At 40.4% G+C, this 16,947-nt stretch overlaps 1 protein-coding gene across 3 annotated transcripts in view; it reads left to right on the top strand.

Moving 5' to 3' along the window:
• Positions 1 to 548: 548 nt before the first annotated feature.
• Positions 549 to 16,947, top strand: part of klc1a (kinesin light chain 1a) — a 30,401-nt gene continuing 14,002 nt past the window's right edge. For all 3 annotated transcript variants that reach the window (XM_026339649.1, XM_026339648.1, XM_026339650.1), the window contains exons 1-6: positions 549 to 1,018; positions 7,482 to 7,746; positions 8,353 to 8,583; positions 9,330 to 9,408; positions 13,683 to 13,911; positions 14,806 to 14,893. In XM_026339649.1, the coding sequence (XP_026195434.1) occupies positions 7,483 to 7,746; positions 8,353 to 8,583; positions 9,330 to 9,408; positions 13,683 to 13,911; positions 14,806 to 14,893 (891 nt within the window). In that variant the 5' untranslated portion in view covers positions 549 to 1,018; position 7,482. The remainder of the gene's footprint in view (positions 1,019 to 7,481; positions 7,747 to 8,352; positions 8,584 to 9,329; positions 9,409 to 13,682; positions 13,912 to 14,805; positions 14,894 to 16,947) is intronic.

The raw sequence follows: 16,947 nt of genomic DNA, 5'->3' as shown, positions 1-16,947 counted from the left end.
TGTGTTGTGATGTGTTGTGATGTGTTGTGTTGTGTTGTGATGTGATGTGTTGTGTTGTTGTGTGTTGTGTTGTGTTGTGTTGTGATGTGTTGTGTTGTGATGTGTTGTGTTGTGTTGTGTTGTGATGTGTTGTGTTGTGTTGTGATGTGATGTGTTGTGTTGTGATGTGTTGTTGTGTTGTGTTGTGTTTGTGTGTGTTGGTTTGTGTGTTGTGTTGTCTTGTGTGCTTATTTGTGTGGTCCCCTGTGTTCTCGTGTCCCTCCCTTTGTTTGTCCCTCCCTGTCTGGCCCTCCTCATCTATCCTTTGCTTTGTTTGCTCGTCACAGTCGGGCTCTAAATATCCCATATGTCCCTAAAATTTGATCCTGTGTTGATGCATTACGCCCTCGCTTTTACCTCCCAACTATACGACACAACCACACCGAAACTACACCGGTGTCTTAATAAAACTGGATGTTTTCCTCCTAGAAATGCACTTTATATAAATCTGGCTCTCACTCCCACCGCAGCTTCCTTCCCCTTTAACGCGGCCGAGGCTGACATCATTACCCAGGACGAGTGGGGGGGCGCCGGGTAACGCCATTTTCACGCACCGCGCAGTGATCCAGCCCGGGACCAGCGAGCTGTCAGCTTCAGGGGCGACTGGTCCACTTTGTACCCGGTCCTATGAAGCCGCTGACGCTTCATTAGCTCGACGGAGCCGCTCTTCTCTGCAATGGAACCACAGGAGTCCGAGCTTTCGCTGGGGGGCTCCGTCTAAATCCAGGGTTTGACAGTTCGGTGGTTAGCTATGTAGCTAGCTGGTCATCATTAACGGCGCTTGATGCGGAGAAGTCCGGCGGAGACAGCTCGGAAATTCAGTTTCATACAACTTATATATTTTTTTAAGCTTATCAACAAACGCGGCGGCTCAAAGGAATAATACGTCCATTGGTAGAAAGACGTGATTTAAAGGAGAAAGAGGCGGAGGACGAACGTTACAGTCCGGCTACATTGGCAACGGATGTCCTAAGGAACGGTAAGAATGGCTCCGTGTATTTCCTGGATGGTGTCATTACCTGATTATCCACTCTCACGTTGTACCAGACGTTTCTCTAAGTGTCACTCTGTCAAACGGCAATAAGTTCAATTATTATATTGCATATAGAATATTAACTTAATTTGGGCACTTGTGTTTTAAACGAATATCCTCTTTATTGTGTGGTAACGTTGCGTGTTTACGTTAATTGCAGGAATTAGACGCCCGCAGAGGTAACTAGCTAGCGCTCTGTGGCAGGAAAGTATTGGCTAACTGGTTCCACAGGTTAATCTATGTCTAGAAGGAAACACAGCTGAGACAAAGCAGCTGAGGCTGTAGTCAACCCGCTGGAGAGATGCACCGGTCGGGTCACTGCAGCAGCCTCCAGTCCCTTTCATTGATATTCAGAGCGGGGTGAGGGCTGTGAAAGCTGCCTGTGTTGGGCAGACTGGGTCATGGGGACAGTGGAGCTCAGTGTGGGACTCCCAGCTGGGAATCCAAAGACACCGAGAGGCGTCCACGAATATCTTAAGATCGAGTCGCATGCAAACACACAATTTGTTTAATTTAATCTGCACCACATCTCAGTTTTTGTTTGCGCTGCCCTGCAGTATTTGATGTTTAATCCACCCAAAGGGAGCAGTCCTGGCAGTCTGCAGGATCCTTCCCCAGGCTAACACCCCCTCTGTGCTGCCCAGGAGGCAGCTTGTTGTTGATTCAGGTCCCAGAGGTGTGTTCGAACCTTAGGAGGGTTTTTTCACTGCAGGTGAATGAAACAGTGAATGTGTTTTTGCTGCAGATTGTGATGAAATACTGCAGGTTTGCTCTAAAAGCTTTTTGCAGGTGAGGTGTGCAACAAACCATTTCTATTACAGATTAATCTTCCAAACAAATCCAAGGTCATTTCTTGTTCTGTCTGCACAGTCTAGAACCCCAAAACTACCTGTTCACAGTCATATAAGACAAATAAACAGAGGAAATCTTTATTTCCAAGAAGAATTACTTATATGATCATTTATTTACATCACCAGTGTCTTCAGCCGATTCACTGATTATTTAGTAATCACTGCAGCTCTAAGGTGTGGCAAGTAAACCAGAATAAAGTCGATACCTGCTAAAAGAAATGTACACAATCACATATTGGTATTTGATTACATCGGGTCCACATTTATCTGGGTTCAAGTCCACAGCACGCAGGAATTAGATGCAGTAAATAAACAAATGTCGCTTGTTTCACTAAGCTTGTGTCTTTTTGCTGAAAAAAATCTCATGTTTTAATAATTTACAGTACACTAGTTGCCACCTATATAAAAGTAGTTCAGTCTCATATAACAGCAAATTCAGCAGTTGTTTTTTAGACTTCTTGTTAAACAAATAGCCATCTTGACCAGATGGTGCTGCTCTGTGCCAAACTGATCACTAGTTCTTTTATAAATGGCTATGATGCAAACTAACTGGTGCAAAACGATGCTTTTAGCAAAGAGAAATGTCTTGATGAGAGGCACAGAAATACTGTATAGACTAATGAGGAACAGTTTTTAACCTTGTTAACTCAGACTTTAAACTTAAGTTTAATCTGTGGAGAGTCTGAAGCAAGTCACATAACAAAGACAGCGTCTGTATAAGAAATAAATCCAGTGTATTCTCTCAGTATCTTTCAGCCTTCAGGCTGCTGCAGCAAGCAGCGGTGCCACTGCTGTCTCTATAGATCAGAACATCGTTCTTCAGTGATTCAGATAACACATTTAATTTATTGCCTAAAGCTTCCTCCTGGAAATAACAGCATTATCAGTGCTCTTGTCATATGAGAGCTTATCCTTTTAATGAGATGACACATAGTTTAACGCGGCAGGCTGCGGCAAATTAATTCACACAAAGTCGGTCTGTCCATTGAGAATGAGATGTTTTCATCGCCTGTAGCTTCCGATATCCATCAGACACAGTCTGTTAATTATTAACACCAGTCATACTCGTCACACCAGCTGTAATCGTCATTTCCTGTGCTTCAACTGTGCATTGTCATGTCCTGTGACTGCCTCATTTGTTAATCCTTTTCTTGGTCTCTGATGCTAACAGCCTATGACATCACATGATGCATTAGTAACAGCATGATATTTGGGTAACACTGATGTTTTTCAGGAAAGATTGCAGCATGTGGAAGGTCACTTAAAATGCCAAACTGCAGAAGATATAATTACCCTAACACTGAAGCGGCTGTAATCAAAATGTTTATATCAACAGTGCATCATGTGACCTAATGTGTTTTCTCTGAAAACCCCTGTACTATGCCACTGTACCTGTACAGCACCAAGCAGTGGACACACAATATTAAAGACTAGCTCATGCTGACAGAGGAGGGCGGTCAAATACTCCATGCAATTACGTTTTCATAACTAGCGCGGGGCGTCTCTTGGCTCATTGGTCGGAGGGAACCCCGACCTTAACACTTCCTTCTTTGCTTCCTAATGAGATCAGGACGCGCATGAGTATGAACAATTTGTCTGTTGCAAATGGCGTATAACCCCCTTCAGAGGAGTTTGCATGTCTCCAGCTGCAGGAAGCATATTGAGGCCTTAAGCAGGGACAATAAATCCAGTGACTACTAGATTTAAATTTGTCAGCCCGTTCCTAATGAATACTAGTGTTGCTCTTAATGTGCAACTGATTGCAAAATCCTTGCAAAAGTTCCCATTTCAGCTGAGAAGATGACAGTAAATTAGTGTTTGTTAGCTTTCCTCCACATAACAACATCAGAAATACAGGTTTTTAGAGGCAATCTGCAAAATTAGCGTGATTTTCTTTTTACAATTATTTTATTGAGTTTGTTCCTGATGTCTGTGCTGCACAAACCAGTTCAGACTGGGTGGTGAGGTCCTGTGATGGGAGTGCTCTTTATTTTCAACTTTACCAGTACAGTAGCTGGTGTGGTTACGTCCCTGCCCAGTTCTTTGAGCTTCTTATACCAGATAAACCTGCATCTCTGTGTGTAGCAGAGGTTTTAAATAGTAAACACAGTGTTTTCATTGACAAGCTACAGGTAGAACAGCTGCTGCGTCATTTCACTCATGAATAGCCAAACAGACACTTGTCTTGAAGCATGTTGTAAGTGAGTCTAGATTTAACATGATCCAGTAAATTTAACTCGTCAGATTTCTGTCTGTTTAACGTGATTAAAGCTCTTATCATCTAATGACTCTCAGCCCACACGTCGCTGACTAAATGTCCTTCTCACAGTGCTGTTCGTCATGCTGCAGGCACCATCCTCATGAATAAAAACCAAAGCAAGCGCCCACATTTCATATTCTTCATTAGCCCCCAAACATTACTCAACCCTTCATCCATACCCTCCTCATCTCGCTTATCGCCTCATATCACCGGCTTAACCCGCTTATATGAAGAGCTGCAGTAGCCCCCGGGCACACAGCTTCAAGCCAGCTATTTACATTTCAAAAGTTAACATCAGAAATAGTTTCTCTGCCACTCCCTGTGGTGTTTTGTACTCTGAGACTCATCTGATGCCAGAAATAAGATTGTTGGATCAGAACAGGAAAACAGGCCTGTGCTGTCACTTTCGCTTCTGTATTACAGCGCCTGCAGTGATCGTTGTCTTTCTTCTTTTTTGCAGTTTCCAGTGGTTAAATATTGACCTTGCTCTTTGTTGTTGTATAAAGAACACATGTTGCCTCTTTCAAAGATCCACTTTAATAAGTCCGACAGTTTAAGAAGAGCTTTTATTTAGATATTTTCATTTTGAAGAATATTTATATAGGTAAGCCTAATGTGTTAGTAGATTTTCAGCCAGTCCTTCTGCTGTAAGGAAGCACTGGTGTTAATTTACATTATGTGCATTTTCCTTAATAATTCATAGATTACGAACCACAGTGGTAGGTAGTCAAAGCAGAGAACAGTGCTGCTGAATGGGAGCATCAGTGATCCAAATGATAATTCTTTTCTAGTAGATGTACAAATCAAAGTGTATTATTATTATTATTATTACATTATTATTATTATAACTTGAATTGTTGTCATTAACTACTTTATAATAAGCTCAATTAATTAATTAATTAAACAGTAATTATTTGACAATCAAGTCATCATTAATATAATATTTGCACTGAATTAGAGAAAAGGTTTTCAAGATGTTTGAAAAAGCTGAGATGGATATTCCTACATTTTATAGTCTAAATGATACAAGACCAATAATAAAGTTCACCTATACTTCATGTTGGAATAGCACAGACTAGAAGAAGCATAAGGTTATATATTTCTGTTTTTGTCACATTTGTTCTACTGAAACTCCCCCTGTGCTGCACAGCTCCGCTCACCTGGAGCTGCTGTTTTCCATCTCCTCCCGCACACAGCGTCACCTTCCTGCTCTGCTGCCAGCTGATAGGCTGCACGCCGGTTGCTGAGTCACATGGAGCGATCAGGGCTGCAGCCCTTCCTCCGTCTGCTCGCAGCGCTCTCCAGCTCATTGTTTTTTTTTTTTTTTTCTTTCAAACATTTGCACTGAAATGTGAAATCTGAGGCAGCTCAGGACAAGTCTGCTTTCTTCACCTGGTACAGTACCATAGCAGCTTTTATACTGAGACGGGCAAGTTGATTCAACTGATTTTACCGTTGCATAAAGGATAACACTAATGTTAGATTAGTCACACCCAAGAGTTGTATTTCTGTATTTTTCAGTAAAACCTCAGTCAGAGCTTCTGTAATTATTCACTTGAGAGAGTGTTTGCAGTTTCAGTTTGGTGTAGCTGCAGAGATGTAATAGGCAGCTCGCTACAAGTGCTGCCGAAGCGCTCAGTCATAATCCTCTTAAGTGTGTGAATGCTTTGAATACAAAGCAAATGAAGTCGGGGTGGAGTGAGATGTAGCGCGTGAAGATCATGTTGAGGGAGAACATCAAGACCTCTGATACTAAACTGCAGTGTTTGGTTGTCTTTATCTAACTTAGCATCCACACCTAATGGTGAACTTTGTTAATCATCAAAGTTGATTCAAGATCTGATCACGTGTTATGACAGTATTACGCTCCTGCCAAGAAGTTAACGATTATGGACGATACTGTGAACGTGAACATGGGTGTTAAGGGTGTGTAACTGCAGTAGATGGTTAATAGTGACATTTCCAAAATTTCTAAGCATTTCAGTTAAATAAGACTAAAACTATATATTATACCTGACTTTTGAGTCATATTTAGGTAGATCTTTGGTTATTAACCTAGCTGGATATGGCTAAAACTGATTAATGTTGACTTGAATTCATATTAAGATACAACACTATAATTTTTATCTGGAATTTTAATAAAAATTCTTGTTAAAAATTCCCACAGTCCAAGGTGATATTCAAGGTGATCTTCCAATGTCTTGTTTTGTCTGAACAGGCATGCATCCAAATGTTTTGAGTTTATCATGTATGGTGAGGTAAAGCATAGAATCATATTTAAAAAAACTAGAAACAGTAAATCTGTCTGTGATTCCATTAAAGTTGTTAATCAGTTCCTGTCAGGTTTCCTGTCTGACAGTCCTCCGCTCATATCTGTCGTTATCTGTAAACCACACATGCCCAGAAGCCTCAGATGTGGATTTAAACTGTCAGCAAGCTGCAGGTTTGATTTAAACTTTTCATCATGTCTGAGCAAAACTCTCTTTTTTTCTTAAAGCACCTGAAATGATGACTCCTCAGTTTTTTTTACAGAACTTCAAAGAGAATTTCACAAATGCCATATTACATTTAATCTTTGTTTATCCAGCTTTTTCTACTGCAGCACCCCAGAGCTCCTCACACTGTTCAGAGCTTTTCAAGTCAGGAACTACCTGGTTCAAAGGCACCTTTAGTTGGATAGTGACACATGAACATTTCTTCCTCTCTGAACCACCCACACTTCTAAACCCAGTCACACACATATGGTCTAACCTTTCATTTAAGCCAGTGTTGTTTCTCACCCTAAGCCCAGTATTTCAGGAAAGAGAGATGAATCACTGACGGGGATGGAAAAGGCTTTATGTTGCTCAGAGATCAGAGAAGATCAGAACAAGAATCTGAATGTGTCTGCTCATTAGTGATTTCTTTACATGAATAATACGTCAGACATTTCTGGTGATTCCCAATCTGCTCCTGTGAAGTGACCTGTCTCTCTGACAAATATATGTTTTACAGTATCAAATATTAACCCTGAATAAACCATTCTTCAGAATATTTAGACAATAAATTACTTTTATTTCATTTTAATTTCAGTTTTTTGCCCTGCTGCAGTCATTAGAGCCTGATATTTTCACTCTTTGACATTATGAGCATGTTCAAGACAGGTTCCATTAATACAATGGATATGTTGTATAAATGTACACACACGGGACCAGCTGACATAACTTAAATCTATTTAACATTTACCAGTTTTATATATTGTTAGGTTTGTGCGTCATAATGACACGGCACTCTCCTTTACTTGTCGTAAAATCTGCAGGATGCGTGAGGACATGTCCACCATGGTGTGTGTGGAGGAGGAGGACCCTGGGGAGAAGCTGTCCCAGGATGAGATCATCTCTCGGACCAAGCAAGTTATCCAGGGCCTGGAGGCTCTGAAGCAGGAGCACCACTCCATCTTGGAGGGTCTGCTGGGCACGCTGCGCTGCCTGAAGCAGGACGAGGAGGGAGTCCTGGTGGAAGAGAAGTCCCACATGATCCGCAAGTCCTTGGAGATGCTGGAGCTCGGGCTGAGCGAGGCACAGGTTTGTGTCCACAGAGTCTAAGAATCACTGGTGAATGGTTTTAATCTGAATAATGGAGACCAAATCTCCTCTAGTATATATGTACATTTAATAAATAACAAGCACAGATATAAAAAATAAAAAAAATAAAAACACAGCCATGACATTGAAGATAATCTGTGTACATTCCATATTCACATGTTGTGTTTTGTTCGACTGAAAGTACAAAACTCAGAAGTACTGTATTTAGTTTGCTTGAGAGAAAGAACAGTTTGCCGAGTTGGCAAACACTGACAATGAGTCACTGATGACTCATTGTCAGTGTTTTAGTGTTTTAGCCCCTCGACTTCATCTCCCAGCCGGCTTTATCTAACAGATGAAAAATACACTGCACGGCCACCAGCATCTGATATTTACCTCCAGCTCTTTGCTTGAAGTTGTGGCTGCAAACAGTGTGCAGAATATCTGCCTCAAACATTTTGTAATTACACCAGATGCTAGGTGGATTTAATTGCCTCACAGTAGCATTAGTGTCTTACCATCTTGCTAATACGTGAATTTATTGTCTATTTAATGAACCCAGTAGCAGACTCCAACATCAATCTGTGTGACCTCTTCTATGACCAGGTGATGATGGCACTGTCTAACCACCTGAGCTCTGTGGAGTCAGAGAAGCAGAAGCTGCGAGCTCAGGTACGCCGCCTCTGCCAGGAGAACCAGTGGCTGAGGGACGAGCTGGCTGGAACGCAGCAGAAACTGCAGAAAAGCGAGCAGAGCGTTGCCCAGCTGGAAGAAGAGAAAAAGCACCTGGAGTTCATGAACCAGTTGAAGAAGTACGACGAGGACTTGTCCCCATCTGTGAGTTCTTTAGAACGTCTGACGTAGGCTTCTAAATAAAGAAACTCCAGTAAGAGCGTAGACACGCACCATTCAGATCTAACAGACGAGTGTCAGCACAGATATGAGTTTATGAGGCCAATAGGATATAAGCCCTGGAGCTACCCATCCTAATTTCTTTTTCAGATGTAACTGTCACTATCACTTATAGTCCTGTAGTCATAGTGGGCCACATCATGTTCTCATGTTTATCAACATAAAAGTTAATTAGTGATAAGAGTTTAAAGTTCTGTTATATAGACACATTTGAGAAGAGTGTTGGATCAGCTCAGTATGATTTGTGAGTGGGAGTGAAACGTTTCTCTAAATGCACGGTTCTGTTTGGCTTTTGTGTTGTTTTTCGTCGTTTTGGGGTTGAAGCCTCTCGAGTCACAGATGACCTACACTCTGTCTTTATGGGATGGTAAAACCCCTAGTTAGCAGTGGTATTAGTATGAAGAGAATTGGTGCGTCCCTAGCACAGGATATGTAAAATATTAAAGATATAATAGATGATGTCATGATATCATCTGTTTTCTCATATTTGACAGCTAATAAGGCTTCAGATTATGTTTTTTGTAATAGGAAAAAAAAAGTTGGATATATATATAGTTAAAAAAACAATGTCCTCCTTTTCCTCTCTCCCTTCCTTTTGCTTTATGTCCTCTCTTTGTCCTCCTTCTGTCCACTCTCCTTCTCCTTCTCGCTCCCCTCCTCCCCTGTCCCAGGAGGAGAAGGACTCTGACTCCAGTAAAGAGACTCTGGACGATCTCTTCCCAGATGACCAGGATGACCAAGCCCCAGGCAGTAAGTGTTCCATCTTTGCTTTCTTCCCTCTGCTCACAGGGACTCAAGGATTTTCAAACCTGGACCCAAATATGAAACGTAGCTCCTGGCTTTGGGATTTAGAATAGCAGGGGTTCTCTTGTCATGTAGTTATGAACCTAAAGCAAGTTTGTGACCTGAATTAAGTCCTGAAAATTTCTGTGTTCTTCAATGATGGTAGAATAAGAGCAAACAACATGAAGTGATTATTAATTATTATTATTATTATTAAGGAAATGTATAAACACCACATTTATCATGTTGCAGTTTAAGGCGGTAATCATTAACATGCAGAATTTTCCCTGTTTTTAGCAGCAATTTTGAAAACCTCTTTAAATCTCTCTGTACTTTCACACTCTGTCTCCGTCTATGACTTTGTCACACATACACGCCTCAGGTTCTCTTTGCTGCCACTCTTCATGTCCAGCCCTTCTCTCCATGTTTAATGGGGTCTCAGCAGCCCAGACAATAAAGCTAAGTTGGCTGTAAATGCCCATTATTCAGGACCTAGTTGATGCTGGAGGGATGCCAAATGGAGTCAGATCCTCCCAACCACTGGTGTTATATAGTTCCAGTTTTTGTACAGTGTGCTCTGTATTTGGCAGAAACACAGTTTGTCTGTAAAACTGAATACAACTAATTAATTTAAAAACCTGAATTTAAAGAAATGTTCTAAAATTTGAACTTGTTTTGGACAATTTGCAGCGTAACCTTCTAGTCTACTTAGAAAATGCCAAACCTTTTGTTCCCCAACTTGATGGTAATAGTCTTTCTCGCTCCAAGGAGATTCCCATTTGGCTGCTGGCACCAGTTGGTCAGCCAGTTTAAACTTCTGACTGGATGGACTGGTTCACACTCAGTCCCCTTTTAGCACTTTGACTGGTCTTCTTTAGACTGGACTAGAAGGGTTAAAAGGTGAAATTTGATTTGTTTAGTCAATGCAGACACAGTTTCATCGTTTAATATCTAATTCTGGTGTTATTGTATGTTTTCTTTTTGAAACCAAATATCACATTAATGACTAAAGCCAACCATGAATTGACCGCATTAACAAGTGTTAACCACAGCCTGTTCTCTTGCTCCTCTGTACCACAAAGCGAGCCACACTGCAGGACAGCATCAAATGTGTATAATATGCAGATGCAGATGCACCAATTACTTCAGTTTGGCTGGTGTTTGCTAAAAACTAGAGTTCTGCTGTTGTAGGATATTAGTGAGCATTTCTTTAAAAAGGAAACTAAACCAATGGAGATGAACAAAAAGAGAAAGTCAGAAGGAACTCATTGACTTTGCTCTTTCATGCGATTTATGGACACTTACAAAAACAGAATATTTCCAGCTGTATCCTTGACACTTTTCTTCCAAGGTATAATTACCCTCTCTTAGAGCATTTTGTGAGTTTAATTTTAAGGTTTCATCCAGACCTCTCTGTGCTTTGGCCCAAATTAAAATGGCAGTGCAGGTTGTAGAAGAGATGATGTTGAGCAGGTTGTTTCTGGGACAGTCTGTCAAATAACATTTTTTAATGTTTTTGATGGAAAACTGGCTCCATTACTCTGTTTTCAGCATTTTCCCTACCAGTGGTGGTAGAACCTTTGCTGTCTTTGCCAGCACTGCTAAATGAATTCTGACTGGACAGAGTTTAATAGCATAAAGCTGATAGGGATTAACTAGGTTGGTGAATAAGAGTAGCAGACGACTGGATTTAAACGGCATAAGTCACATTAAAAGCAGTGGCATTTTGAAAGTCAGTGCTGCATAATGATTAAAAGAAATACTGTCAAACAAGACCTGGAACTGCAAACAGACTATTTTATCAAGGATTTAAAATTAGGCTTCTGCCATTTTAAATGTTAGAACAAGCATCATTGTTCATTAGTGTAGTCTTTCATTGCCTAAATGCTGCAGGTTGTCAGGATTTCTAACATTGACACATAATTTCCAATTGGAAATGGTTTACAGCACTTGAATGTGTGAATGGTAAATGAAAGAAACGGGACACAGGTCATACAGTAATGCAATAATTATGCACCCGCACCCATTCACACATAAACACTCATTGTTGCATTTCCAGGTCGTGTACAAACCCACACATTCCTAATCACACCTTCATCAGTGTTTACACTAAATACAATCAAGTCGCCACATCTGAGGACAGTATAAACAAGACTTAAAGGTCTGAACAGAAGTTAGGAAAGGAACGACAAAATGTCTTTTTACGTATCACTTCAGTTACATGAATGGGTACCAGGGTTATTATCTAAAACAAAATCTTACTTTGGACTTATCAAGTGAAGAAGTGAGGTCAGCATGTTGATGAACTATTTTAAATAAAACAATAAATAATTAAATAAACATTTTAAATATAAAAATAATTTCTAAAAAAGTTAATTTCCAGCAGTGGACTGTGTTTTTATAAGTCTACAGAGTGGAGACTGTTTATTGTCTTGTCCAAGGACTCTTTGACATGTGGCCAGGAGGAGGAAATGAATGAATGAATGAAAAAGCCACTCTGTTATTTCAGTCAGTAATCAACATTTCATATATTCTGACGCTCAGTTTATTTCAGTTCAGAGCTACAGTTTGAGAACATTAAGGCTTGTGTAATTTAAAAATGTACTTTATTTTACACAGTCTTTGGGTTGTAGTAATTTTTAACTTTAGTTATTTGCAAATGGTGAAAGCTTACCAAGACTAAATGTGAGACTGTTTTTCAGAAATGGAGAACTGGGATGTATTTATGTATTTCCAGCTCTGCTGGAGCATGGAGAGGGAACATCATCAAATGTTATTAATCCTAAAGCCGAGCTGCCTGAGACTCTGACTGCGTGTGTGGGGGAGAGTAGGAATACTGCTTGAACGCTGCAGTAGATTAGATGTCTTTCCTCCTTGAGCTTATTCAGGCTGCTTGAAAAGCTTTTTGGGTAAATTGCTGTCTGCAGGAGGAAGATAATGGTAATGACAGCTCTACCTTTCTTTAAATTGACCTCAGGCTAAGTACAGTGATTGTTCAGAACAAATATTTCCATTTCAGTCATTTAGCCAAAAGTGAATGAGCTTGTAAAGATTAGGTTTGTTATTCCTTAATAAATTGGATTATTGTAATTAGCTGCAGTTTATGTTGAACTTGGACTACTTAAAGAGGAACTTCAGTAATTATACAGCTGCATGTCCACATGAAGAAATGACCAGTCACTCTCTGTTTAGGCAGTTGAGCATGTGGTGTTTGGTCCCAGGTCTTTCCAGTGCAGCCAGTTTAGTTAATCTATTGCTAGATTTAGTGACTTCCAGCCAACTACTCTACTCTACCTTGAGGAAAGTCACTCAGACTTGTGAGTGAATGTTTTCTCCTGTGGCTGTGAATTCTTCACCATAACCAGTGTGTAAGTGGGAGCACAGCAGCAGCTAGAAAGAAGCATGAATGGCCTGTAAAATGCCAAAATAATTATTAATATTCTTCAGCGCTTAAGAGCAAAACAAAACGCATGTTGTCATAAAAACAAACCAAAATGCCTCTAACTTCTTGTGATGAATGTAAATACTAACTACTGATGCTGCTGGGCTGATTAGATGCTGCCAGCATGTGAGTGTAGGTAGACACGGGCTGCTGTGAGCACCTGGTATCACTTGGTGTCTGGATACTTCTCTGTGGTCGATGTTATTACTGCAGTGGGCGACTCCCACTTCAAACCTCACAGGCTTTCCTTCAAAGTAAATATAGAGCTGCCGGCCTTTAATAAGAAACCCAATCAGGTGGTTTCCTGACCTCTTGCTCACACACATTCATATACATTCACCTAGAGACAGCCAGGCAGACATGTGGCAAGTCATGAGCGACATTTCAGTCAGTCTGACACAACACACAGAAGCCGAGGACTGAGGACATTGTTTATGTTTGAATAATGTTTTTAGGGCATATTTTAAGTGAGTGTCTGTTCATTAGGGTCGATTGTTTAACCATTAAAAAAAAAACGGAAAGAATTAATCAGTTAAGTGCTTGACTGAAAAACTACTTTAAGCTATTTTTGAGCACAAAATACTAAGATTTATATCTCAGTTTTGTGAATTTGATGTATTATTTATGTGAAATTAATAAAACATTTTGGTCCAGTTATTGTGATTGAACTGAAAAAAGCAGTTGAAATCGTCATGCTGGGCTTGTTTGTTGTCCAAATTCTGTTACAATGAACTGGTCAAAAGCACAGACCTGTGAATTCTGATGTTTTATCTTTTTCTCTCCACCTTATCTCCACCAGTCCAGCCGGCACATGGCAGTGCTGCAGCAGCAGCAGCCCAGCAGGGAGGCTATGAGATCCCAGCACGTCTGAGGACCCTACACAACCTGGTGATCCAGTATGCCTCCCAGGGCAGGTACGAGGTGGCTGTGCCCCTCTGCAAACAGGCTCTGGAAGACCTGGAGAAGACTTCTGGCCACGACCACCCAGATGTGGCCACCATGCTTAACATCCTAGCTCTTGTTTACAGGTTAGTTTGTCAAAGTCTATTCACAATATTAACTTATCAAATGTGGTTCTTTATGAAAACATATTCCTGAGGAGATCTAATGTTGAAACATTATTTTGGTAACTTCTGCTTTTAGTTTAGTCCACCGTGTAAAATGTGACGCATATTTACAAGGTTTCATTTAACATAATGTATGTTCTCGTTTTATTTCATACATCAAAGTAAACAAAAAGGTTATGTTTGTAGATTGCGCTGGATCATAAATCCTTTAAGGCCCCCACCACTCTGAGCATTTTACAAGACTTCTCCCAGGATATTGCTGAATACTGGGACAGTGTTTGCTTTTAGCACTGTTTGGTAGAAACATGGATAAAAGGAGTGTTTGTTTTTTTACTCTCTCATCTTTAAAAACAATAAATAATGCAGGAACTCTCTTCCTGCAGGACCTGAACAGGTACATAGAGTGTTTCGTGATTGGCCTCCTAATTAGAGCCCGATGCCTTTCTGCTTCAGATGTGGAACATAGCAAACATAGCCCAACGCAATCAAAGATTTACAGTGAACGTTAATTTCCCAGCCCAAGAAGGAAAGAACAAAAGAGTGACACACAAGAGCTGGAAAAGTGTTTTATAGGGCTGGTCCAATGTTTTCTTAGATCTATAAATCTAAATGAATGAATAGTCGGTGCAGATTTTTAGTCTGGTTACAACAAGGCAATGACAGACTGGGTGGACTTTCTGTCACTGGACTCTTGCTTTGACTGTGGGAACTTCTGCAAAGCTGCTTTTACCATGTCATGTGAAAATAATGGGCTGTTACTGGAAATTGTCACCATAGTTTATGTTTGTTCTCTTTCTATGTCATTCTGCCCATCTGTGTCTGTCCTGTCTGACTCTGTTTGCATCTGTCTGTCAGAGACCAGAACAAATACAAGGAGGCAGCAAACCTGCTGAATGATGCTCTGGCCATCAGGGAGAAGACTCTTGGTCGGGACCATCCAGCTGTAAGTACATCATTCTCGACACATCGTCAAACATACTCGGCTGTGGGCTCAGTTTTCCTTGTGCACAAGCATCCTCAGATTTACACACCGTAGGGGCTGCTTTGGTAAAGCTCTGATTTAGGGGAAGAAAAACATAGTTTTAGTCTGGACAGAGAGCGTTTACATATTTATCAGGTTAAATGTATTTGTACTCATAGTGCAGGAAATATGAAAAATACCTATGTAAAAGCTAAAAGTAATAAAGGAATAGAACATTTTAGAAAGCATGCCAATTCACCTTCTTTCTAAGTAACATAACAAATGATGCTGCTGTTGTACCTGTAAGGTAAATATGAAGCTACAGTCTGCACCTTGTTAGTTTAGCTTATCCTAGCGACTGGAATCAGGGACAACAGCTAATCTGGCTGTGTCCAACCAACCAGCTGCTTTAGTCTTTATGCTAAGCTAATGTTAAATGTCATACTTCCCATAGAGTTGTTAGTGACATCATTTTCTCATGTAACTCTCAGCAGGAAAATAAACAAGTATATGTACCAAAGTGTTGCAGTGTTGCTTTTCTAAAAAGGGCACCAATAGTAGATTCCAGACTGTAATGTAATAAACACTCAAGCTGAGCTGTGGCAGTTAATGGAAGAAGAAAATGAGAGTTCTTTATCTTGTAAGACCAGGCCTCTGGCAGGCTGAACCATCCATCTACCATAATGTGTGTTTTATTTTCCCACACGGTCATAACCTTCTCCTATTGACTGTGCAGCTATTTTCAGCTGCTGCGTTGTCCTTGTTTGCCCTCTGGGATCAATAAAATTAATTAAAAATTATTTATACTCAGCTCCCCTACCTGGTAACACAGCAGTAAAGACTGAAAGTCACATCTTAAGTGTTTGATTTCTAATTGTTGTGGTGTACAGAGGACAAAAAACATATCTACGAACCTGACTGTAGTTTAAAATACATCTGAGCTGCTGATATATAGCTTTAATGTGTTACCACAGCGTCTTACACATTTTAAATTGTACCTGCTCCGTCACCGATCTCCCAAACACCTTTAATGTGTTTCATAAAAAAGAAGATTTGTCAGTACACATACAGCAGGTCGACTAACTCTGTTAACCCCAGCAGGGCTGCGTCTCCACTGTCTGGACCTCCACTGCGCTCCATTTTGTGAAGCTGAGGTTAGCCCCCCTACTCCTCTCGTACCACCTCCATCCTCTCATCCTGCCACCAGGCTCTGATCCTTCTCTGTTGTTCAGAAGAAATCGTAGTTTTGGCAACAGCATAGCCAATTAGTGAAAAATGATTAACTCTGATTTTCTTGTCACGTTATTTTGAATCTAGTTATTTGATTCTTAAAATCTTATTCTCTTCTACTCACCTTTGTCTTCACCCTTTGTTTTGCAAGTTTGTTAGAAATGGTTCTTAATTTGAATCGATTCCACAAATAAAGCATTTCATTAGAAATCTTTTTGAATTGCCTTTTAGGAAATCCTGACTCAAGTATGAGCATGCTGGACTTTCTGGTCTGCATCACTGGTTATATACAGTGGCAAGAAAAAGTATGTGAATCCTTTTCAGCTTGATGACAATCTACAATTCATGATCCTATATCCTCTGAAAGCTTCTTTTAACTTAAAATTTTTGAATGGTTTTTGTCAGTCAGAGTAGCTCTAGTCCACACCCTTAAAATGTTTTTCTTAACTTATGCTAACATCTGACTCCAATTAGCTTTATTATTCTTTATGGTTCTTCTCAATAAACATTTGTTAATACTCTTGACTTTCTTGCCACTGTACAGTATATGTGGGACGTTTTTACATAATTCCAGATCAAGTGGTCTGAAGCTGTGTAGCTCAGCATGGCGGCTCATGGCTGTGAATCCTGGCACTTATGAATATAGGATGTCAAATTCTGCAGCAAACCTGAAAGGTAGCAGGGTGGGACTCGCCTCTAAATGTGCTCTCTTCTTTATACCATGTCATTGTGACCAAAATCCTGGAGGGAGTGTTTTCCACTGAGGGTTTGAGAGACAACAGGCACTTGTGGAAGTGCTGCTCTTT

The sequence above is a fragment of the Anabas testudineus genome, chromosome 22, assembly GCF_900324465.2.
Source record: "Anabas testudineus chromosome 22, fAnaTes1.2, whole genome shotgun sequence".
NCBI classification, from domain to species: Eukaryota; Metazoa; Chordata; class Actinopteri; order Anabantiformes; family Anabantidae; genus Anabas; species Anabas testudineus.
Note: the sequence above shows the minus strand (reverse complement) of the source record. Positions and strands in the feature narration are given on the sequence as shown.